Source organism: Salmo salar, chromosome 14 (genome assembly GCF_965601325.2).
Source record: "Salmo salar chromosome 14, fSalSal1, whole genome shotgun sequence".
Classification (NCBI taxonomy): domain Eukaryota; kingdom Metazoa; phylum Chordata; class Actinopteri; order Salmoniformes; family Salmonidae; genus Salmo; species Salmo salar.
The window spans coordinates 16,540,745-16,566,694 of record NC_138304.1 but is presented as its reverse complement, the minus strand read 5'-3'; the positions used below and the strand labels follow the sequence as shown (position 1 = coordinate 16,566,694).

The 25,950-nt window shown below is 43.0% G+C and overlaps 1 protein-coding gene across 1 annotated transcript; it reads left to right on the top strand.

Moving 5' to 3' along the window:
* The first annotated feature begins 922 nt into the window (after nucleotides 1–922).
* Nucleotides 923–24,635, top strand: LOC106568900 (phospholipid phosphatase-related protein type 4). The gene is made up of 7 exons (XM_014139690.3): nucleotides 923–1,431; nucleotides 8,718–8,903; nucleotides 12,665–12,794; nucleotides 12,984–13,182; nucleotides 14,693–14,750; nucleotides 16,206–16,379; nucleotides 18,041–24,635. Exons 1-7 carry the CDS (start codon nucleotides 1,354–1,356, stop codon nucleotides 19,670–19,672), a joined length of 2,457 nt encoding a protein of 818 aa, XP_013995165.3. The 5' UTR covers nucleotides 923–1,353; the 3' UTR covers nucleotides 19,673–24,635.
* Nucleotides 24,636–25,950: the final 1,315 nt, after the last annotated feature.

Here is a 25,950-nt window from a genome sequence, read left to right as displayed (position 1 = left end):
ACCTTCCCTTTTATTGTAATATTCAAGCTCTAACACTAGATGGTGGAAGTTACCAGCTCTGAATTGTGGACACCTGAGGTGAAACACATCCCATCCCAAAAAATGTTAAGACTAAGGCCTTGGTTAATCAGTTTTGAATCTGATATCTAAAGTCATTGAAGAAAGAGTTCAAATTTGGTTGTTTGTTGGGTTGTTGCCCTTTTCGCTTGCATAAATCTGTTGTAATAACTGTAATAACATTAGAATGTCTGGTGTTTACATTGAAGGATGAGGAAAACAAACATTTACTTGGAGTGTCTTCCTGAATAAAGCTGAAATTACACTTACAACAATACCATCATACAACTGTCACCACAACCACCACAAAATAACAAATTGAAACAAAAAATAAAATGGTAAGAAAAGTATTACAATTTACTGACCATATGAAGGAGTTAACAAAGCTGGCGCTGAGGGTTTAAATCCCATGCGTGGTGGCACAATTCAGCTAACTGCCCCAGTATTCACTAAATTGGCATAAGAAATGGAAGATGTCAGGAATCTCTCACCCAAAGATCTTGTGTGGAATAACAAACAAGCGAAAACCAGCTAAAGTGACTGGATTGGAAAGCATTCTGCATAAAAGGAAACACAGAGGAAAGTTGAGGATGTTTTTGTGTTGTACAGCAATGAAGTTAGAGGTGGGTATTTGTATGTGTCTGTTCTCTATCTGTCTGTCTGCCTGAATCTCTCTGTTCAAGACCCTTAGGCTACTATAGCAAAATATACATAAAAGGCTTAGGTGATCTATCTATTACCAGTGGCCTATATATGCTATTCTGCCTCAATTCCCCTCGGCAATGATTACATGTATTTTGCGTTCAATGACGGATGTTTACATGAAAATGAACAATGAGTGCAGAACTAGAGGGTCTACAATCGGGTGTGCGCGTACTCCCATGCGTGCCACCCGTGTGAAAAATAGGTTTTTAGCACACTTGTTCTGACGTCACTTGCATCGATCTTTTTGCATTTTCCTTCTCGTTGCACGTCGTTGTTGTCACCTGCGAAATACTCAATACTCTCAAGGAATACAATGCAATATTTGGATCATGTTTTTCCCACTAGATATCTAAATACGCACAACATTTTTATTTTACCATTCGGTTTTGCGGTTTGCTTCGATAGTGATTTGGTGCGCGAGTGACTGACTGGCTGCAGTGGAGCCGTTCATTCAACACAAGCGCGACACTTGGCGATGAAGCTGAAACCACCAGCTACAGAAGCGTAATCTCTTACATTGCCAAAATTACGGGCGGAATTAAATACAACTCTCTGTCTCCGGCCTCTCAAAGGAGAGACAGGAGGTTCATCATGTCTGCTAAAGAGAGATTAAAAGGAAAGGTGACCAAAGACAGCGTTACCTTGCTGCCTTGTTTCTATTTCGTTGAGGTAGGTGAGTTTTACCATTCCGCGACAGCTCCAATGCGCATTGAACCGCTGGCTCTGGAGTAGCCTAGAGAAACAATGTGTTTTGAATGAATATGCGGTGACTGACAGCGGAAATGTAACGAAATACAGCTGTATCATCATATTTTATGCACAACACCACATTGCCTACAGGTAGCCGCGCAGAATGTGTGGCAGTCACGGCACTGTGTATTGGTATGGCAGTCACGTCGTTGAAGGCTAGGATGAATGATGAGGCTGCCCTAAAACTACTTATTCAAGGTTAATGAGCTGGCGGTGGGAGCTATCTTCATGTCTTTCTGTCATGTGTCATATAACATATTCATACAGTAGCCAATCAACTGAAGTGTTGAACATGATAAATAATACATAATTTCACTCTCATCTGAATAGTCACATCACTCTTGTTTCATATCTGCTTCATTGCTCATATAACTCAACACCCACATCATTTAGAGAATGTTCATAAAAACTAGTTGGACTATGCAAAAATGACTCGAAGAATTAAACATGTTTAGCCTTGTTTGTTTTCTCCCACGCAGGGATCATGAATGATGAATGATGAAACTGGAAATCATGAATATTAAGATGTTAATATGCCATGCTAGTTTACGCAGGCCTACTGTTTTAAACAGCCTATGTCAAATATTCATGTAGCCAAGGATTGATTCATTCATTTGCATTCCGTGTGATTAGAGGCCTAATCCATAGAAAGGTAGTAATGGCATCTGCTGAATTTGGGAGTTCTCCATGACAGCATCACAGTGGGTTTAATGACGCTCCACCAAATATGTAGGCCATGTTTTCCATTCATTATAGATCAACTGATGATTAACTATAGATGATTACCTGAAAAGAACATCAGGTTGGTCTTTGAAATAATGGATTTCAGAATCAGAATCCACATAGACATCATACAGAATATACAATATCAGAACACTAACCATAAAACATAGAACTCTAGAGTGTATTATAGGCTGATTACAGTGGGAATATACGATTTACAGATGGGAAATATCTGTATAAGCAGAGGGAGGGATGTTGCCGTGGCGAATACAGTATACAGTGTTGGGCCATTGCAATAGAGTGCAGATTGGTATTCGAGGTCATTGATGACAGGGTGCAGTAATCAGCCCAATGCAAAGTCACTTAATCCCTATGAGCCTGATGGCCGGTTGATGAGGGCCACAGCATGGGGGAAGAAACTGTTCAGGTGGCGGGCGGTTTTGGTCATGAGTCTTTGAGAGATGGGGTGTCCGGTGTGGGCAGCGTCGGCGATGATCTTATCTGCACGCTTACTTGTCCTGGAGGCGTGCAGGTCCTTGATGGGAGGCAGGTGACAACCGGTGACAACCGGTGACCTCCGCAGACCGGACGATGCACTGCAGTTTGCCCTTGCAGCGGGTAGACGCAGACCCAAACCAGACGGTGATAGAAGAGGTGAGGATGGACTCCTTTGGTCACATTTTCCCCCTATAGTAGGATATATGGCCTGGTTCGTGGATGTACACATTGGAGAGGGCTAGATCCCCATATTAAGTTGAACCAGCTTTCTCACGGGGCTTCTAAAGTACAGGCAGGAGAGTTGTAATGCAAACATGTCGTTGAGATGCAGAGGTTCTCTTCACTTTGTCCGTCAAGAAGATGGAAGTCAACACTGACTTCTTTGGTTTTAGTCACTATTGGAAATATATGTCCTACATGGATATAAGTTGAGAATGAACAACATAAATGTCCTGCTAACTTGTGAGTTGAATGTGGCTCTGACTGTTTAACTGGCCACAACTCCATATTAAGAAGGTCTTCGTAATGTTTGGTCTACTCAGTGAATGTCTGGATTGGAGAATATGTGAGCCGTGCAGGCTTAAAGGCCCAGTGCCTTTAAGCACTGATGTTGGAATTAGAGCTGTTTAAAAAGACCGCCTGAAATGTCAGCCTGTTTTGGTTGGGTGGAGTTTTGGCCTGCCTGGTGACATCACCTGGTGGTAAATAATATTTATATTATGTTAATAATAGACCTATAAGAAAGGAAGTTCCAAACCTCTCTGCCAATAACAGCTAGTTTTCAGTTTTTCCCTCCCCACTCAGACCACTCCCAGATAGTCCTAGCAACATTTTTGATTGATAAATTGCTCTTTACTAAGAAGCTATTTTTGTTTCTTATTGACCATTTTGATTGAAAGCAATCGCAGTAAGGTACTTAATTGTTACCCAGAAAAGATTTGATATTGAGATAAAAACGTCTGTATTGGACCTTTAACGGTCCAACTCATAACAGAGCTGGCTTTAGTTCAATAGTAGCCTCTGCCGAGTCCAGAACAACTGGATGGTCCGGTTTTCAGGGGAAATGGAAAGAGAGCCTGTGACGAGACTTCCGCTTTTGGAAGATAACAAAGCGACACTCCATCTTAACTCCTCCACATTTACTGGATTCATTGAACAGTGCACAAGAGAACCTCCCCCAACAGTTATTTTTTCTTCTGGTCAAGACCAGTATTTAGGGCAGGGGTATTAAAATCTTACCCCACGAGGTCCAGGGCCAGCTGGTTTTCTGTTCTTCCTGATCATTAATTGCACACGCCTGGTGTCCCAGGTCTAAATCAGTCCCCGATTAGAGGGGGACAATGAAAAAATGCAGTGGAACTGGCTTCGAGGTCCAGAGTTGAGTTTGAGGGATGTAGGGGATCTAGTTTCATGCGTGTCTTTTATGCCTGCTACGTTAGGTTAGTTCAATAGTTAATTCCATTCTATACTATTCCATACCATTCTTGGAAGCAGTGACTGTAGTGGATGGCAATGCTGGTTTTGGCCAAATTTGGGTTGCCTTCTCCATCCCCATAAATGCCCAACATGTCTGATATCAGTAAAAAGTCAGTGGAAAGGTGAGGAAAAAATAAAATAAGAGTAATGAAAATGGAGAACCACATGGTGGTACACAGTATCTCATTTTAGCACCATGGAGAGTTCTCTGCTCCAGCCTCTATTTCTTCCTCTGTTCATTTCTCTTTAGCTGATGTTGACTGTGTTTACTATGCTTGAGTAAGCATAAAGAACCTCAACAGGATATGAAGAAAGGCTAACTCTTGTCTATGTGTGACATCAACAAGAAGGATTGCCCTGGGTAAGAGAGAGAGAGAGAGAGAGAGAGTATGAGTGATCATTGTAATATAAAAGTGTCATACCATGAGACTTAAATCACTGCCCTGGTGGCCCAGCCTGCTCTACCATGGGATTGAATAGAAGAGAATATCCAATCAAAAACAAAAAGTTATATCGCTACCACAGGAAAAAAAAATCATTATGAAAAGTGGAAACATGAAAAGTGGAATCCACAAACTCAATTGATGTATAATATGTTGGTAAAAGGTATGGTGACTATTTATTCAGAGCTACGGTAAGGAAAGAAAAATGTGGCTGATAAACCATTGGTCGCTCAACCGGGGAAACTGCATTATTCTAACATAAATATTCAATGTGACACTGCATTTTTAAAATTTGCCCTTGGGTGGAGAACAACCCACTGCCCCTCCTTCAGCCGATTTACATTGATGTTCCTTTACAATAGCTTAAGGACAGGCAAGATAATCGTGCAGATCATCATTTAGTCAAGTTCTTTATGGAGCTCAATTAGTCAGTTAACTGGTGGCATCATAACGAACAGAGAGCCTACACAGAACCTGGATCGCCGTAATCGGAACAGATGCAGGAACAGACTTGCATGGTAAGCTCTTATTAAACGAGCATGAGGTTGCAAAGTGCTATCAGGATGGTGGGCAACCAGGCAGCACAGCTCCTAAGGTGTTTGTTTGCGATTAGCTTTATACCCATAGTTTTTAGGCAAATGTAAGATGCTTCGGAAATTAATGCATGTGGATGGATTGGATTGTGATGAACAATACGGTAGAAATTGTGGCACTGTGGCTTATAGGCCTACTCTATATCTCTCCATCATCGTTCATGTTATGGAAGGGACTCAGTTGCTTCAATGGTCCTGTGACGACGCGGCTTGCCTTGCGTCCATCTACTCTACCTATTTATTACTAACGTTAAGCTACATATTATTCTGCAGCGTTACCCCAATATTTAGTACATTGCAAAGTAATTGAACTAATATAAGTTGCCATTGTTGTGTTTGAGGAAATGTGCAGCTTCATTCACCTTGCTTCTGTGTTTGTTTGGTTATACTGTCATGTCAATAACGTCTCACACACAAGCAGATGGTTTAAGAAACGTTTCACAGTTCTTAGTTTACATGGTCCGCATTTAGCTATCATTAATAGTAATAAATTACTCACTTTAGATATGTATATACATTTTCTATTGTATTTTTTTTACCCCTTTTTCTCCCCAGTTTGTAGTTACAATCTTGTCCCATCGCTGCAACTCCCGTATGGACTCGGGAGAGACAAAGATCGAGATCCATGCGTCCTCCGAAACACAACCCCGCCAAGCCACACTGACACACTGCTCGCTTATTGACACACTGCTCGCTTAACCCAGAACCCAGCCGCACCAATGTGTCGGAGGAAACACCGTACAGCTGGTGACCGAAGTCAGCGTGCATGCGCCCGGTCGCAACACAGCCCGGGATCGAACCCGGATCTCTAGAGACCCCTCTAGGACTGAAATTCAGTGCCTTAAATCGCTGTGCCACTCGGAAGGCCACATATATATATTTTTTTACATGCAGCAATTTTGTGAAATCATACAACAATTACTGTATATAGAGTGATAGAAAAATAACAGGAGCTAAAGCAAGTATTCACTGAATACCACATTAGAATGTTGACAGGAAGAAATGTTCTAAGGAATGTTCCCTATTGTAGATCACTTTGGTAGTGGTTGTCTGAACAGGAGAGTGGGAGGCTGGGTATCATGAATCATATTGTGAACCCATCCAAGAGACTGCTGCATTCCCAGTCACCTCAACTCATCCTCAGACATCAAGTGGGATTTGGGGACTTAGACCCCTTTCAATCATCATGGCCTGTTTACCAATGGAATTATCAATTGAAACTCGAAACGTGAACTTGCAGCAACACTTTAGAGATGTTAATTGTGACATTGTTTCCCCCATGTCCGATGTGTGCTTCCGGTCCTAGGGGGAGGAAACGTGCCGCATTGGGTGCCCATTCACATTGCGTAGTGTGGAGGTGCCACATTTTGGAGCAGGGGTTTCATTTCTCTCTGTTGAGTATGTAAATGTACGGCCTCTGTATTGTTTCGGGCTTAGGGATTGTATGGACGTATGGTTCTATGCTATTATTAGGAGTGTAAATACTGTGATGTATGTCAGAAAGATAATGTCACCTCTGTAGAAGTGAGTTGGTATGGCCCGTTCCAGGTAGGAGAGTTACCAACTAGGATACATTTTTTGACAGTTCGTTTCAGACCTTCAAGGGCTGGAGGAAAAGGGTAGACTGCGAAAAATGTATCTGCGTGTCCCTCTGCGATAGTAATAATGCTTGTTATGTGTGCAGCTTTAAGGTAAAGCAGCTGTAGAACACTGTGAAGTGTTTACTATAAAGTTATTCTGGCTTTTCTTATTTTCTAGAATCCGCTTTGTGAAATATCAAGTTGACTGCCTACCACTATAATCTTGCTGTAAATAAAACAGCTGACTCCTAACTTAACTTTTTCACAGGACCACGTCATCTGAAACAGGTACTTTGCTTTCTAAATCCACTGTCGATGAGTATCGGATTATTTTGGCGTCATTGTCATGTCCGGTTATTATTATGAGCATAAATCGTAGGAAGAAATTGTGGTTTTGGTTGGATTAGTAATAGTAGCCAGGGCTCTACGGTGAACGTTTTTATAAGGAGCATGAGTGCGCCTAAGTTGAAAAATGTAGGGGCATGCAAAGAAATGTAGGAGCGCAATAACAAATATTTAAGATATAAAAGCTAGAATCCTTCATTTTTGAAGAAGTGTAAATTACTTGAATTAGAGTTCATTCAATGCTTGAAGCTGGAGAAACTCACATGAGCGATAGGGGAGTGGAGTTTTTCCTTACTATGTAACCTTTGCATGACTATGTGACCTTAAATCTGGGCCCTGGTGGTAGCTTAGTCTGTAACTAGGGCACAGTCTTCTAGTTGGTCAAGAAAACCCCAACCTCATAGCTCTGTGTCCATTTCTTGTTACTTACAACCTCATGCTAATCACATTAGCCTACATTAGCTCAACCGTCCCACTGGGGGGACACCGATCCTGTATTAATAAGAGTCCCTCCTACTACAGTAACACGTCCACCCCCACCAACAGAGAATGGTTGCTCTCACTGGTGTTACATCTGTAAATGCCATCACAGCCCCTGAAGATAGATGCCTTTGGTCAGCTGCAAAAAGATAAACATTTCCCTTCAAATGTATTTTCCCTTGAAATGTTACGCTTCCATATTTTTTTAATCAATAGTCCTTACGCATCCTCAGCAGACTGCGTGCTATGCCATTCTGTTGCTGTTGTAATAATTTGTCATCTCCATTGCAAGAGGTATATGGGAACTGCCTGTGTGATTTCTGTAGAAACCCAGTTCTCACAGAGCACTTGGGTTTTTCTGAAGTGGAGTGAACTACGAAGGGAGAATTAATGGGAAATCTACCCTATGTAATCGCTGTGCTTTCCATAAACCACTCGTTTTGTGTTCTCCGTGTTCAGTTCATGTTGTTGTTTTGGTTCTGTATGCACAATGCGGTGTGGTACACGGTGTTGCGTGCTTGGGTAACAGATGGTTATCAACAAGTGCTAGGCGGTAAATCTCTTAAGACTGTGGAATTCTGTTGGGATCCAATCACTCTTAGCACAACAGTGTTTAATATCAAACCCCTTATCATCATTGTATTCTCTATGTTTCTTAGTTTGCTAAATTAAGATGCTAAACGGGAACAGTGGCCCCTTTGTGGCCCTGTCTGGAAGAGCATTGCTGTTTAAAAGGCTAATATCTCAGTGCTCAAGAAGGATGTCATTTTGAAGAATATTGGGTTGTATTTTGGATGGCTTGTCCGACAGGGCTCTTATAGTAGTTTGCTTTCTGTCTGCTGCTTGCCATATGTTATCATGACAGCTTCTTAACCTTTTCCTCCCTCTCTGTCTCTCATTTCTCTCTCTCCTTTCTTTCTCAAACATCTGTCTATCGCCCTCCTCTGCTTAATCTCTCTCTTTCTCTTTCTGTCTTCCTCTATCCTCCTCTCAACCTCATCTCTCTCTCTCTCTGTCTTCCCTACCATTCCCCCCTCTCTCCCTCCCTCCCCACTCTCTCCCCCCAGCTCCCGATCATGACCTCCTCTGTGGTCAGCCTGTATTTCCTGGAGCTGACCGACGTGTTCAAACCGGTGCGGTTGGGTTACAGCTGCAATGACCGCAGTCTGAGCATGCCCTACATCAAGCCCGCTGAGGAAGTCATCCCTTTCCTCATGCTCTTCAGCCTGGCCTTCGCTGGACCTACAGCTACGGTCAGTATAACCACAAACCTCGTACCCTAGCTGCCTATTGGTTGCCTGAAGGATGTAGCATCATAGCCTGGTTCCAGATATGTTTTTGGTGTCTTACCAACTCCTAGTCACGCCAAACAATGACCATAGGAGTTGGAAAGACAGTCCTATCAGATCTGGGACCGAGCTAGGAGCATCAGTGTGCTCTTCAATTTACTTTCATTGCGGTGTTAGCTGAACTCACAGTCAGTGTTCTACCAAATGTATTCTTAGGGGATAACTTCTTAGGGTTTAGGGCCTGTGCTGGAAAACTCACTCCGTCCTGGTTTACTCACTGTGTGTGTGCTTAGGGTTCCATATTCAGATTGTCAGCTAAATTCACTCTTCATGTTTCATTTCTAAGGGCTTACTCACGGCCAGCATGCCCTTAATCTCAGTGTGTTCCCTCCTAAGGGTTCATCCACATTTCAGTAGTCACATATGGTTTATTCATGCTGAATGAGAGTTCAGGGAGAATCCGAAGGGCTTACTTACACTGTCTGGGGTTCACTTCAAAAAGGTATGCCTTTTCATATCTTTGCATGCTCATTTACCTAGATTTACTATGGCAGAAGGGTTTTCTCCCAATGGTATGTCACAATGTGTTTACTCATGCAGATGAATTCACTCCTAGGCTGTAGGATCACTTCTAAGGGTTCACTCACCCAGAAGTGTACACTCCCTAGGTTTTTTTCCCCCTTTACAGTGGATTTACCTTTAGGGTCTAGTGAAGAATAGGTTTTCATTGTTTTAATATTAATATCTCACTCTTCCAAAAGTGTTCTGGCTTTGGGCTTGTAGGGGTTCAAGTGCAATCATTTTGCTAAAGGTCTTGGTTTTGTAATAGTCTCTTCCATAAAGATAACATCTATGGTGTTCTTTCTATAGTCTCTTCTCTATATTAGACACTGCTAATATGAGAAAACAACAGACCAGAAGGTGTCTGCGATACAGTTTCCCATGGACCTTTTATGGAAAGTGTTGGCCTACACGTTCCATAACATCTTCAGATTCTTCTGGTTAATAATTGTCCTAATTGGACATTCATTTGGCGCGTTATATTCATAAAATACTTAGCATCACTCTGCTGCCGCTCTCTCTATGCTCCTCAGCAAAAATTCCTCTGACAGCGTCTCGCTCGGCGACACATTCTCTTTCTCTCTTTCGGGCCGTTATCACCTAGGCAACCTGTGGTGTTGTGCTTCTTGCAGTGTCATGCTTTGTCTCTCAGACCCATACAGTTTGGCTGGTGCTGGCAGCTTCTATTGGACTGTTGCCCACCTAGGGCCACTATCTGAACATCAAGACAGACAGATAGACAAACAGACAGACCTGAGACAGAAATCTCTCGGGTCATGTGGTGAAGTTTTTTTTTGAAGCTCTATAGTAGCCTACTGCATGCTTTATTTAACAGGTGGCGCTTAGGGTGCTTAGAATGACAGTTTGTTATTATAAAGCATAGCCATTATAAGGCCAAATATTGTTATAGCTGAAATTCACCTGCTAAAACCATTAATGGTTTTTATAAAACAGCTTTCCACTGAAGGGTTTTCTTGTGTTTTTTAATGCTTGCATGACTTGGTGTCAAGGTGGAAACACACAGAGGAATGTACACTTAGTTTGTCAATTTATCTTCTACTTTAGCTATATGACTACATTTATCGGACTATGTTACTGGCTTTGCAGTCCAAATGAATATGGTTCAGATACTAAGCTGTGACTTGTACTGTTATTCTTTTTAAGAAATAGGTCACTATACAGTATTATACACAAAAACTACATGACGGCCATATAATACAAAAGCATACAAAAATCTGTTCAGTGTAATGGCTTATGAGTCCACCTCTAGCAATATGGGCTATGATGGTTTATGCAACTCCCTATCTCCCTCCTTGAGTCATTAACGTCATATTATCCCCCTTGTTTGAGATATATCATATATATAGATTCTATAACATCAATATTCTGTAGCAGGAGATTATTGATGGACTATAAATCCTGCTTATTTAATTTGTTCCCACTCGCTGATCCTCTCATCATTAAAGTAAATGCAGGCAATTATGTATTTAATGTCATGTTCCATCTTACTGTGCTGAACGCACACTTTACATTATACAGTATAGGCTATACTGTAGTAAGTGCTCCTAGAATGGACAATTGTAAACCGTTATAGAACGTTTAACCAATTTGACAATGGATATTCATTTATTCAGAGGGCATGCCAGTGTAGCATGAATGTATCTCACTCTTCTAAAAGTGTTCTGCCCTTGGGCTTTTAGGGGTTCAAGTGTCATCATTTATTGGTTATGTTTGAAATGTGTATTTTGTCCAATGTCTTCTTTGTTGAAATTCCATTTTTATGGGTGATTCTTCTGCCAAAACAAATTTCACCCCTTTAGGATTCTGTTTTCTACTACTACTTTTACAATTTGGAGATGGAACACACTTTTCCAGTGTTTCGGACATACACATTCACAAATGTGTTGTGTGTATGTGTTCACTATTATTATTATTTGTTTTGAATAATTTTTGTAGGGGCTTTAATATTGCAAATAGATTGTGGCTTCAATCATTGTACAGTAATTGTCTGCATCCTTTCCAATCCCTCATATATATTTTTTTTACAAATATAAATATTCTTTTAAATATGTACAGTGCATTCAGAAAGTATTCAGATCTCTTTTTTTCAACATTTTATTTTTGGGAAACAATTATTGTGATTCATCCTATACTGTTCCTAACATCATTACCTCTTAGCAACAGATGTGGGACACATACACACACTCTCCCTACCCTTCCCCCACAAACAACCACAAGCTCAGATGTTCAACAGTTGTTCCGAGCCCGACTCAAGACTTGACGTGTGAATGCATATGCAGTTGTAGCTGTTTGAGAAAGCATGCAAAATTGAGCAAGAATGGGGAGATTTCAAGTCCTAGCTGAAGGAGCTCAGATACACCCCTTTCCCCTGAAACACACACACACACGCTGGTCCCCCGTTGTGACCATTTTCCCAAGCATCTGAGCATCACACATTCTGTATGTGTTCATACATAATTGAAGTTATCCCCTGGAGTTTCCTCCATGTCGATGTTTTCCTCTTTCTCATACAGTCTGTCATTGTATGGTGTTTCCCACCTGTTCTCATGGAGTATATATATTTCCCCCCGCTGCTTAGATGGTTCAACCCAGATGTTCAGTGTTTCCCAACAGGGTAATTTGTTTCTCACCCCGCAGGTGAGATAGTACGTGCCAGCTGTCGTGGGGAGTTTCCCACGCTGGTCCTGTGGTTTGTCCCAGCTGTGGTCCTGTGTAGTAACCAATCTCTACCTTAGCATGGCCCTGGGAGCCCTGGGAGGTGTTAGACTGGAGTAGCTGCCTCTCAGGCAGCCAGTTAGTGTAGCTGCCTCAGAGGCAGGTAATTATTTTAGCTGCCTCACAGGCATGTAGTTATTTTAGCTGCCTCAGGTGGTGGAGCAGCCCTGCATTCACTTTAGCCATCTCCCCTTCACTAACAGATGCTGCTATCCACAGGAAACTCATAACTGAGATTACGAATACATTATCTGTCAGTGTTGGCGTCATTACCTAATCAATTCTAGTCAATTCAGGAGCAATCCTATGAATAAATTATTTGGTCCAATTATTCAACATGCAGAATCTGAACTAGAATGGACCCCAACCCTGGTCTATGTTAATTAAACCCTCCCTCTGTCTGTCCTTTCTGTCAAATCTCTTCTTAGATAATGATAGGAGAAGGTATCCTATATTGCTGTCTATCTAGGAGAAAGACTGGGGTCAAAACAGAGGCCAATATCAATGCGGCCGGCTGCAATTTCAACTCGTATATACGGCGTGCAGTTCGGTTTGTTGGTAAGTTTTGGTATTTTCTCAATCGTGACGTCTTGAAAACATAATGGTGTATCTAACTTCACAACACTGACCCAGCTGTGTAGTGAACACCCACATTTTCTGCATAGTGTTTTGTCTTGTCTTTTGATGATTAGCTGAGTAATATCTCCCTTGCTCTCCCACTTTCTTCCCCCCCTATTGCTCTACCAGGGGTCCACGTATTTGGACTGTGCCTCACGGCTCTCATCACTGACATCATCCAGCTGTCGACGGGCTACCACGCCCCATACTTCCTGACAGTGTGTAAACCCAATTACACCACGCTCAACTTGACCTGTGACGACAGCTCCTTCATAACAGAGGACTTCTGTTCTGGAGGAGCAGACCCAGCCATCATCAACGCTGGCAGGTCAGAGTGCTGATCTAGGATCATGTTTGCCATTTAGATCATAATTAAAGATTAGGACTGGTGGAGGGGAACATTATCCTAGATCTGAAGGGGAAACCTAGGAGAAAGTTCACCCTGGAGTTTGTAAACACAGGCACTGAAATTGTTTCTCTGCAAGTAGCATGCAACGTCATCTATAGTGGGCTGCCACAGATGGTCATTAGCATATCTCTCCAATGTAGTATATACAGAAGTTTCACACATTATTACAGCGAACACCTTTTCCCGCCAGTAAACCAACAACATGCCTTCTGTACATCTATCTGTTGTTCATATACTGTACATTGGAAAGTTATGTTACGAAATGCTAATTTGCAATGTTAAGCGCTGCTAAACAACACCCACACTAGCCTCTACCTCAGGAGTGACTCACCCCCAGTCTCAGATACATTAGTTTGTTAAAGGCACTGAAAGGAAATAATCACCCATTTGAAATGTTATATCGGCCTGCTTGAACGGCAACACATGTAGCTCAGATACACATGAAAACAGGAAATGATCCTGGGAATTGATAGAACATCGCTCAGAGAAGCACAAAAACAATATAACTTAAAACATGGGTGAATCTTCTTTATTTGAATGTCTCCACTCTCCACCAAGTTGCTGGCTTAACTTAATAAATACTGTGTACAATGTAGCAGTCCTAGCTACGGTCTGCCGGTACAGAAATAAGAAGAGGGGAAGGAGAACCGGAGATGCTGTTCCTACAGCCCACTCAGTTCATCCCGGTGCACTTACGAAACAGGGAATGTGTGGCAGATCTGCCTGAACCCACACACAGACCAGGCAACTGAGCGTTTCACAGCTATCATTTTCAGCTCTTACCAAGGCTGTCAGTCTCTGTTTACTCAATATGCAGAATCTGTACAGTGTGTCTTCTGTTCTGTCCAGCCTCTCAGGAAGGGAAGTAGGCCTGTGCACATCTGCGTGGAGATAGGCCCTGTGGAATCCATGTTAGAAGGTCCCTCAGTTGTCAGATTAAACATAGTTGATTTTCTTATGATTAGCATATGTTTTAAGTAATTTAAGGGTGCTGTTTTTGTATTGTATAAATGATGTAGGCTATGGAATACCTTAATAGGCAAGTGGGTCTGGAGGAGGACCATAGATGAATGGGAGTCATTCCATAGCCTACATCATTTATGTGTGAAACTGGCTATAGCACAGTAGGTATCTGCTGCTGCTGAAGTCTGATGGGCCGTCATTTTTAATAAAGTAAATTAACAGCTGTTTGTTAACTTTGTTCCTCGGTGGCAAGCTAGCTCAGGCTAGGGATGTGACAATAACTCGGAATGCTTATGCTCAAACTGCTCAAAATATGGTCAGTGATTTGTGGGGCAAATAAAACCAACTCATTGCTGTGGCAAATCGATCACGGGTTGCGTCCTTCACGGTGGATTTCCCTTCAGTCTGTCTCACCGTATCTCAAGCGGAAGATAAGAATTACTGTTTCCCTCTCCTGTCGTTCTAGGAAGTCCTTTCCCTCGCAGCATGCCACTCTGGCCGCCTTCGCTGCTGTCTACGTCTCTGTAAGTAATCCAGCTACACGCACACACACACACACATAGACGCACACACATACGCATCCTTCTCCTCAGCCTACTGCCACACAGCAGTCGAGTCTAACTGGTCCTCATCCACTGGATGATGACCATGTGTCTTACTCTACAAATGTTTTTCATATTATTGTATTTCGGTTTGAACAGTCTCTGTTAATTAATGTCCACAAAAACATACATTTTCCTTGGAATGGTTGAATTGGAACGCAGTCGTAATGCAAATCAGGTTTCGACAAGGGGCTACCTCTGTTTACAGTTAAAAGCTATTTAGTGTGTATTGATTCCAGGCCTCTCTACAAACAAGAACAATTTGTCGAATCCCTAATGCAACTGGATATATGGTAAATAGATAACTGTATAGACGATAGCTGAATTATTAGCTGTATGGTATCCATAGTAGGAACTCGTCAGTTGTCAGACAAAACTGTGTCCGAAATATGTCTTGCCTACTACATACTAAAATGGCATACTGTGCAGTAATCATACTACATACTATTTAGATCATACTGTTTGGTAAAATCGAATGCAGTATGCAACAAATAACAGCATACTACATAATACATCTATACTGTGAAGGCGTCATTTAATGTGCAATCGCGCTTGTTACCGACCATTCATTCATTTTTGTAGAGCATGTCCCATATTCTGATTTTCAGTTGTTGTCAAAAGCACGTGGATCTGAAAAGACGATTCTCTTTTTTTTTTCTTTTTTTTACCCCCTTTTTTCTCCACAATTTCGTCGTATCCAATTGTTAGTGTCTACTGTCTTGTCTCATCGGTGCAACTCCCGTACGGACTTGGGAGAGGCGAAGGTCGAGAGCCATGCGTCCTCCGAAACACAACCCAACCAATCCACACTGCTTCTTGACACAATGCCCATCCAACCCGGAAGCCAGCCGCACCAATGTGTCGGAGGAAACACTGTACACCTGGCGACCTGGTCAGCGTGCACTGCGCCAGGCCCGCCACAGGAGTCGCTAGTGCACCATGAGACAAGGATATCCCTGCCGGCCAAACCCTGCCTAACCCGGACAACGCTGGGCCAATTGTGCGCCGCCCCATGGGCCTCCCGATCGCAGCCGGCTGCGACAGAGCCTGGACTCGAGCCCAGAATCTCTGGTGGCACAGCTAGCACTGCGATGCAGTGCCTTAGACCACTGCGCCACCCGGGAGGCCAAAAGATGATTCTCTTCCTCTATAGTGTGCAGAAAATTCTACTAGATAATTAGCCGAAATGAGTATGACATCCTGGAATTTAAAGAATGCATATACTTTAAATGTTTTTATTTTTCGCATACCCAAAATGCCTACTATTTAGAATGTAAGTATGGTGAGTTGTCCGACAAAACTTCCACAGTTGTCAGTTGGCGACTTCCTAATATGGATGCCTGAGTAACGGCACACTGAGTCTCCTCTCTCCTCCAGATGTACTTCAATGCTACGTTGACGGACTCCTCCAAGCTGCTGAAGCCCCTGCTGGTCTTCACCTTCATTATGGGTGGCATCATCTGTGGCCTGACCCGCATCATCCAGTTCAAGAACCACGCCATCGACGTCTACTGTGGCTTCCTCATCGGAGGAGGGATCGCCGTCTACCTGGTGAGATGCTCTAGTAGATCTCTAGTAGATCTCTAATTGATCACTGATCTTCTAGGACTTGGTCCAGGGACACTAACTGGTGACACTCGACGACTGTAGATCTAGGCTGCATATGAAATAGAACCCTATCCCCTATAAAGTGCACTACTTTTTCTGGTCAAAAGAAGTGCACTATATAGGGAATAATGTGCCATTTCGGACACACCAGGCTCTTTAGTCCTGGTCCTGGATACCGACAAGAGGTGCAAGTTTTTGTTCCAGTCCATGTTGTAAACACACCTGATTCACCTTGTAAATTAAATAACAGGTCAAATTGATTTAGTTGAATTAGGTGTGTTAGTATCATGATGGAACAAAAGCCTGCATACCCGGTGGGTCACCTGGACCAGGATTGAAGAACACTGATCTGAAGATTAATCTCATTGAAGCCATTCTTTCTAATGCTAGAGCACACCTATGATATAGGTAGCCTCTCATCTCCTTCTAGCCTTTTAGAAAAATAAGGTGATATCTAGAACCTAAAACAGTTCTTCGACTGTTCGCATAGGAGAAACCTTTGAATAACTATTTTAGGTCCCAGGTAGAAGCCTTTTGTTTCCAGGTAGGACCCTTTTGTGTTCCATGTAGAGCTCTTTCCACTGAGGGTTCTACATGGAACCCAAAAGAGTTCTAACTGGAAATAGAAAGAGTTCTACCTAAAGGTTCTCCTATGGGGACAGCCAAAGAACCCTTTTGGTACCATTTCTTCTAAGAGTGGAGCCTCTAAGAAAAGGTGCAACTGTCTGTCTGTATATTGATGGATGTAATGAATAGTGGCGTGTTTTGCTAGCTTGTTTGTTGAGTCTGTGGAGCTTTTGTAAATGGGGTTACAGAAATCCAATTACTGGCATGCTGAACAGAGCAGGATGCACTAGTTTTGAGCAATATGATTCATGCTATTGTATGAGGGTGTCAATGTTTCAACATTATTTAAATACTGTTGGCTATAGTTAGGCTATATGGTAATGAATATGTCACCAAAATGAAATATGCATTGAATTAGCTTAATGTGCAGCATCAGAAATACATAACATTATTATGATTGGTAAAGATACTGTACAATACTGTGCATTTGCTCGAATCCTTTTCAGCAATATGCGGTAAAATATTGGATTTTCATGGTACTGGATCATGGACAGGTATAAATAACAGACATGCACATCCCACAAACATTCATGTCACACCACCTACACCCACCCACACACTATCCTCACATTGAGGAATATTAAATCAGAAGTGCTTGAGGCTATGATGTGGCTATGATCGTGCCACTGACAATTTACCACGACAGTAATACAGTTTGCTGCTGCATTATCTCTGACTCAGTGACTAAGACATGCCACATGACCAGTGGCATACCAAATCCACTGGCACAATTGTGCCGACCTCATGTTGAACGAATGGCTCTTTGCTCTTGCTTGGGCTTTTTATGTCTTTTTGTCTTAGATATGTTCACTGAATGATGCTTGATTATGTACTAATGTCTGTCTAGAGACGCCTAAGACAATTTTTGACAGTTATAGGTAGATACAGATATATTAGGTATAGATAGGTAGGTAGAGGTAGTTCAGGATGGTAGTTCAACCTATAAAGAATGCTGTCATGGTCTGTCCTCCCTTCAGGGTCTGTATGCAGTGGGTAACTTCCAGCCTACTCGGGACACGTCCAGACAGCAGCCTCAGCCTCCCCCGCTCCGTGAGCCCCCCAGGAGCAACACCGTGCCCAACGTCAGCCAGAGCGCAGGGCACCACCTGCAGCCCAACAGCCTCAACAGCATGAACAGCCTGAACAGCATCAGCACCACCGACAGCCTCACCGCCGCCCGTCCCGCGACCCTCCTGACCCGGGTCCACTCCTGCCGCGACTCCAGCTCCCTGAACAACCTGAAGAGGGCCAGTGCTGACGTGGAGTGCATCACCTCGTCAAGCAACCTGTGTAAACAGGACAGCCTGGTGACCTTTAACAGTAGCACGTTACCCAGGTCGCACGGTGGCTCGCTCCCCGAGGAGCACCGGGTCCCGCGCCGCCACGCCAGCATCCATGCCTCCATGGACTCCACGCGCTCCAAGCAGCTGCTGTCGCAGTGGAAGAGCAAGAACGAGAACCGCAAGCTCTCACTGCAGGTGATGGACAGTGGGGTGGTGGTGGGACGCCATCATTCAACATCCTCCTCCTCGCCCCAGAGGACCATGGAGCTGAGGTGCAGCTCTGAGCCATCCGCGATGGGCCTGGAGGCGGAGCTCCGAGCTCAGGGCCACATCCCTGCCCAGTACATGAAGCTGGCAGCTAACATCGTGCCGCTGTCCAACCACCTCCCCCACAATGGGGGCAGCAGCGGCCTGGCCGCGGGGGCCCGCGTCTCCATCCAGTCTCGGCCAGGCTCCTCCCAGCTGGTCCACATCCCCGAGGAGACCCAGGAGCACAACAGCAGCACCTCCACCAGGGAGGATGAGGATGACGAGGACAGGGAGGATAGCTATGTCGGCGGTGGGATCCCTGGCGGGGGAGGCTCGGTGCGCTCCAAGTGGCTGAAGGTGGCCAAAGAGGGCGCCCTCTGCAGGACTAACAGCCTAACTAACCAGCCGCGCATCATGCAGGTCATCACCGTGTCCAAGCAGCAGGGTCTGCTCCAGCACGGCAGCCCCAAGAGCTCTGAGGACGGTAGCGTGGTCAGCTGCACAGGCTCCATCCATTACAAGGCCCTGACGGACCAGGAGCCCGGCCAGGGCATTGTGAGGGTAGAGGCCCACCCGGAAAACAAGCCTGTGATCAAGCCTCCGGACGGCAGTGGCTCCTGGAGGTGGAAGCCGCAGGAGCAACGGGGCAGCATCCGCCAGTCCTTTGAGTTCAACGACCTCAACCGCGACTCGGAGAGCTGCGACTCGCTCAAGGACGGCTACGGCTCCATCGACGGGAGGATGAGTCAGACGGGCACGGACACTGGCAGCGAGCGTGGCGGTGGGGGAGGGGGTCATCCCCATGTGCACCACCCACACTACCATCACCACCACCACCACCCCCACCAGGGCATCACCACCATCCGTGTGACCCCTGTGGAGGGACTAAGTGGAGGGGGCAGCGAGGCCGCCTCCGAGACCCTTTCCATTGCCTCCAGTCGGGAGTCCACCCTGCGGAGGAAGGGCAAAATCATCCTGCTCCCGGATAGAGGTCCAAGTCCGGACAACTCCAGGAACTATTTCAAAGGGACCTCCCCCACACCGCCCCCCACCCTGGGTCTGGCGTATAGGGAGTGAACAGATACACAGTCAGCACTTATTCTTACCATTCCCCCTTACTGCCCATGTGGTGGTCCTATCTGTCCCCCCCATGAGTGGCCTTCTACACTGGATCTAGTCTGGGCCCCACAATGAGACCAATGAGAACATTCAGCTCATAAACGGCTGTATATTATCAAACCCGTCATGGATTCAGTGGTGTTAGCTGGGCTGGATAAATTGTCCAATGCCATTCTAAAGGTCATAGTTCATTAGAGCTAGCTTAGTGTTTCAGGTCCAGGAAGGCCACTGTACAGTACATAGGGTTTTTTCCATTACTCAATAATCTGATAATACTTCATTTTTTGCAGTTGTTTTACTGTTAGACCTGGTTTGATAGGACCAGACTACCTTTATTGGTGTGTGTTCTTTGAGAAAATGAAACTATAGCACGCACAATAATCCTTTAAGAATGCAGGAGATGCTGGATAATCGCAACAAGGTAATTTTGCGCACACTTTTCAACCCTCATTTCATTACATTAACTTTGATCCATTTGAGAAGCACAACTTCTAACTCTTTTTATATAGTGGCTGTAGTGGTTTGAACTTAGAATTTGATACTATTTGTTATCACCCTGCAAGAGCCTTTGATGGCAAAAAACGGTGCAAGTTGTTTATTAAGGGTGCGTTCGTAAATTCTCTCCGAAGTGCCAGAGAGTGCTCTGAGTGCACTCTGGGCGTTCGTAAATTCAGAGCGTTGTCAGATTTTCCGTTTGTAAATTTAGAGTGTTTCGCTCTCGGAGCTTTCAGAGCGCACACTGGACGCTCTGGCCGAGGAGTGGGGTTGATCCGAGCGTTCTGACCTCACAACGGCAGTCAAGCACCCAAGCTAACTGGCTAAAGTTAGCTAGCTTGCTAGCTACTTCCAGACATGAGAGAACACCTCACTCTGACTATTTTACTCACCCTAGTAGAGCTGGTTAGGCTGTTTTCATGTTATCCAGAGCGTTGGTGACTGTAACTGTGCTGCTGGCAACAATTTAATTACACGTTTTTTTGCCAATGTTTACTGATACTGGCCATATTCAACGGGTGTTGAGTGTTCGTAAATTCATCAGTTATTCTGCGCTCTGGCACACAGACGAGAGTGCTCTGAAATCGGAGTAGATAGCCAGAGTGAACTTACGAACGCACCCAAAGTTGATAGACATGATGTTTTGTAGGCTTTTTCCATTGACGACCTGTTCTCTTTCTCAGCATATAAATATCCCTGTGTAATGTGACTGTTATAGTGTGTTGCACTGCATAGCAACTGCATAGTAAATGCATAGCAACTCTAGAGGTGCTTTTCATAATACAACTTTCATACATATAGTACCCTGACAATTGTGAAAATAAATGTTTATATTTTTTGCAATGTACTGTACATATTTATAGTACTCTGATTGTGCTGCCAACAATATTCACATGTCCTCATTTGCTTTTTGCTAATTATTGATAGTCTATTTTACCAGAGATGTGTTTATTCAAAGTTGTTGTTTTTGGAACTTTAGCAGGATATGCATTGATTTGGCAGGTGATTTATAAAAGAGCAATGTTTTGAGAAATCACCAGACATTATCACTGGGGTTCCAATATTCCAGTAACTCTCCCAAAATTCCCAGGTTTTTCAGAAGTCGTGAGTGAATTTCCTCCAGACGCTGGGATTCTTACAACCGGGATTTCTGGAAAACAGTATGTCATGTTTTTTTGTTTTAGCTCACAGGTATATACAGTAGCAAATACTGTATATTAATAGACAACAAAGGGCAGTGGATACAGTATGTAAGATAATTGATTAGTAGGGGCAGTGGGTTAACTATGTAAGATAATTGCTTACTAGGAGCCTTATAAAAACGAATAAAAACATTTCTTAAAGATGGGAAATTCAAGAAGGACTTTGAGTCTTTGTGTCCTTTGTTGCCTTTAAAAGAAGTATACTAATAAGTATTTGCTGTTAGCCACATTTTGATAAAGTAACCTTTTTGCTATCAGTCCACTAAAATGTTAGTTTTTTTCAACTAAAATATATAACTGCTGTACAAGTTGTGAATGCTACTTACTTTGCACTCAACTCATTTTCAAGTAAATGTATCTATTGATGAGTGCCATAAAATGGAAACCACTTTCGGGAGAGGCTTCACTTCCCATCCATTACTATGCGCACACTAATTGGTCTAATTATCCGGTTGATTTTCCAGATTGGACAATGTGACAGCCAAGCCTGTGCTGTGGACTTTGGATGTACTGTTAGATTAAATTAAATCATACATTAGTCTCCCTTGGGCTATAATGTACCATGTACGAGTCACGACTGAAGCCCTGTTTATACCTTGTTCTAACATGCGACCTTTCTTGATCTTGTTCACATTCTGACTGTGCATCGTGATTGGATTGTGATCAGATCTTTCAGCCCACATCCGGAGGTAGTCAGGTACACAGAGGTAGTCAGGCACACAAGTGTAGACAGATGTGAACAGTGCAACCATTTAAATCATCGTTATCTCGCCTTTTAAAATCATTGACAGATGGCACCATTGACTTATGTCATCAATATGTGTCTTAAAATAAATAAATATTATTTTGAAAGAATAGCAGTCAAATAATTTACATACAAGGAGGAACCAGGAAATCTGGTACCAATGCAGACACAGTGGACGTATTAGGCTTTTCACATCAGATATTTTTCAGAGCTGATCTGATTTGTCAAAAGGCCAATTTGTGAAACAAACATCAGAATTGGGCTACCTGTGTAAATGCAGCCTTTAAGACATTTTAATACCACATTAGACGCATTTCTGAAAATGTGGGCGCTATCAGAGTGTCACTATCACTAGCTATCACTAGCTAACAGGGAAAAAAATAGGCTAGGTAATTTGATTCTTCTTACATGTACAGTACTACTAAATGTAAAAAGGACTGGTGTAAACATACTCAAGAGAAAGTTTCCTATCGCCATATGTTTTGCTATTCCATATCTTTAACTATTCCTTTCTTAAAATTGAGATTGACTTAATAATTTATATTCATTTTATTTAAGGATTTAAACCTAACCTATGACCTTAAAAGTCACCTTATGTATAACTGCCTCCCAGTTGCAAGAAGACGACATCCCAAAAAACACCCCCAAAAAAACTATGCAACACAAATAGCTCCTAGCCTCCCATGCATGCTGTCTGTCCCTGAAACTAAAACTGAAACTAAGGGCTCTATTAAATCCATAGCGCTGAAGATCCGCTATATAGCGTGATTGACAATTTAAGGCAACGTTCTCGGCGGGCGCGGAGACTGCATTCACTGTAAACGTTGCATATGTCGGCTCAATCGGAAATTACCTTTACATTTTAATGCGGATCTTCGGCGATACTTTGGTGATACGGATTGAATCCAGCACTAAATAATATCAAAACAAAATATAAGTATTTTTATACAACTAAAACTAAATCAAAACTAACAAATCAGGTCGGAAAGCGAACTGAAACTAAACTGAATTTCAAATAAAAATGTCAAAATGAACAGAAATAAAAATGAACATAAAAACACAAAACTATTACAGCCTTGATCTAAAGTACATAAGTGAAAAAAATAACATTACTTTCACTACCACTGGTTAGTGGCACTGTAACTATCACATATGATACATATGTGTGTGATATGCTGCCACTGAACAAGATAACTGTTCAATAACAAATAATCAATGATTTATATCAATTTTGTTGTTTACAAAGGTAGAACCATTCAACAATCTATAAATGTAAGTAGGGCGTGTATAGTACGTATATTATAGTACGCTGATACCTTTACAAAACTGTGCCAAGAGCTTACTGTACATATACAGCAGGGGTCTCAAAGCCATTTCGCCGGGGACCACGTTCTCTTGTCTTGTCTTCAATCAGGTTAAATCAAGGTTAGACCACATTAAATATGTTTGTGGCCCATGGGCCGCCAGTTTGAGACCCCTGACATGAGTGTTATGTGCATAGAACACTATCTACTCATGAAGTAACATGAGACTTGAGATATCTACGACAGTATAATTTTTACAGTGGTCATGATATGTCAGTTGCATTTGGATTGCCAAGATAAGGAATGTATTCAGTTTGTTTGTGTCTGTACACAATAATATGACCGTAAGACTGGATGTATTATATGAAGATATTGTTAAAAATTTCCATCAATAATCACGTTTTCTTTGTGTTTTTCTTTTCAGTGAAACTGAATTAATATTATATAAATATTATACATATTTTTTATGTCTTGAAGGGTATATTGGAGGCGACAGCTTAAGGGGAAAAAGTTTTATACTTGCCTGTATACTTCCATGATGGCTTTAAACTGTGGTCATATCTGCATGGTCATTTTGATATGTACTGTATCTAAAGGCTTATTTTTTGTATATGACACCTTTTGAAAGTTATGGCTGGTACCTTGATTTATACCTACTCAATCAATCAACCAATTGATTAACTCGTAATTATTTCTATCACTGTAAATACAATATTTGTAACTTTGCCATGCAGACAACGTTGTTACAGTGTAGAGTCGGTAGGAAAGCATATCTACAGAAATAAATCATGTTTGGCAGAAGAAGATGTTTGATGTTTAATAGACTGAGGATGTATTTGTATAGAGTTAAGAGCATAGAAATTGAATTTATAGAACTATCATCTAGTCATTCTATTTCTATGGTCGGACTGTCAGTTGGCTTTATTATACATCTGTAACGTTGGCCTGTGCACATTCAGAACAGATGTGGTGATTGGTGGATAGCTTTGTGGCTAACGAAACAGAAGTCTCAGTCAGAAGTCGCTCCTATTTAGAGGGTGAATTCCAATCATTGTGTATAATGATACCACCAGACATACTCTGTATTTCACATTCTAAATACACTCTGTATTTCACCATTCTATGGAGTTGACTATGTCTAAATATTGAAATAAATGTTTGATTATCAAACTGGAGGGTTTGTTGATGGTGATATATTTTTCTGTCTCATCTGTGTCACAGAGATGCATAGTGATGTCATCTTTGTATTGCATGTATACATTGTGATGTAATGGTATATGTCATTTCCCTGTGTCACAGAATCATATGTTGATGTAATTCTTTGGTAGGGTTAGAGGTAGATCGTGATGTCCTTTATCTGTGTCACATACTGTATGCTCATAGTGATGTCATTTCCCTGTGTCACAGAGGCACGCAGTGATGCTATTTCACTGTGGCACAGAGGCACACTGTGATGTCATGTCTCTGTGTCACAATGGCATATTGTGATGTCAATTCAAATCAAATGTATTTCTATAGCCCTTCTTACATCAGCTGATATATTAAAGTGCTGTACAGAAACCCAGCCTAAAACCCCAAACAGCAAGCGATGCAGGTATAGAAGCATGGTGGCTAGGAAACCAGGCTATGAGGGGTGGCCAGTCCTCTTCTGGCTGTGACGGATGGAGATTATAACAGAACATGGCCAAGATGTTCAAATGTTCATAAATGACCAGCATAGTCAAATAATAGTAATCACAGTGAACAGGTCAGGGTTCCATAGCCGCAGGCAGAACAGTTGAAACTGGAGCAGCAGCAGGGCCAGGTGGACTGGGGACAACAAGGAGTCATCATGCCAGGTAGTCCTGAGGCATGGTCCTAGGGCTCAGGACCTCCGAGAGAGAGAAAGAAAGAAAGAGAGAAAGAGAGATTTAGAGAGAGCATACTTAAATTCACACTGGACACCGGATAAGACAGGAGAAATACTCCAGATATAACAGACTGACCCTAGCCCCCCGACACATAAACTACTGCAGAATAAATACTGGAGGCTGAGACAGGAGGGGTCAGGGGACACCGTGGCCCCATCCGATGATACCCCCGGACAGGGCCAAACAGGCAGGATATAACCCCACCCACTTTGCCAAAGCACAGCCCCCACACCACTGGAGGGATATCTTCAACCACCAACTTACCATCCTGAGACAAGGCCGAGTATAGCCCACAAAGATCTCTGCCAAGGCAGAGGGGGGGGGGGGGGGGGGTCGCCAACCCAGACAGGAAGACCATGTCAGTGACTCAACGGACTCAAGTGACGCACCCCTCCTAGGGACGGCATGGAAGAGCACCAGTAAGCCAGTGACTCAGCCCCTGTAATAGGGTTAGAGGCAGAGAATCCCAGTGGAGAGAGGGGAACCGGCCAGGCAGAGACAGTAAGGGCGGTTCGTTGCTACAGTGCCTTTCCGTTCACCTTCACACTCATGGGCCAGACTACACTCAATCATAGGACCT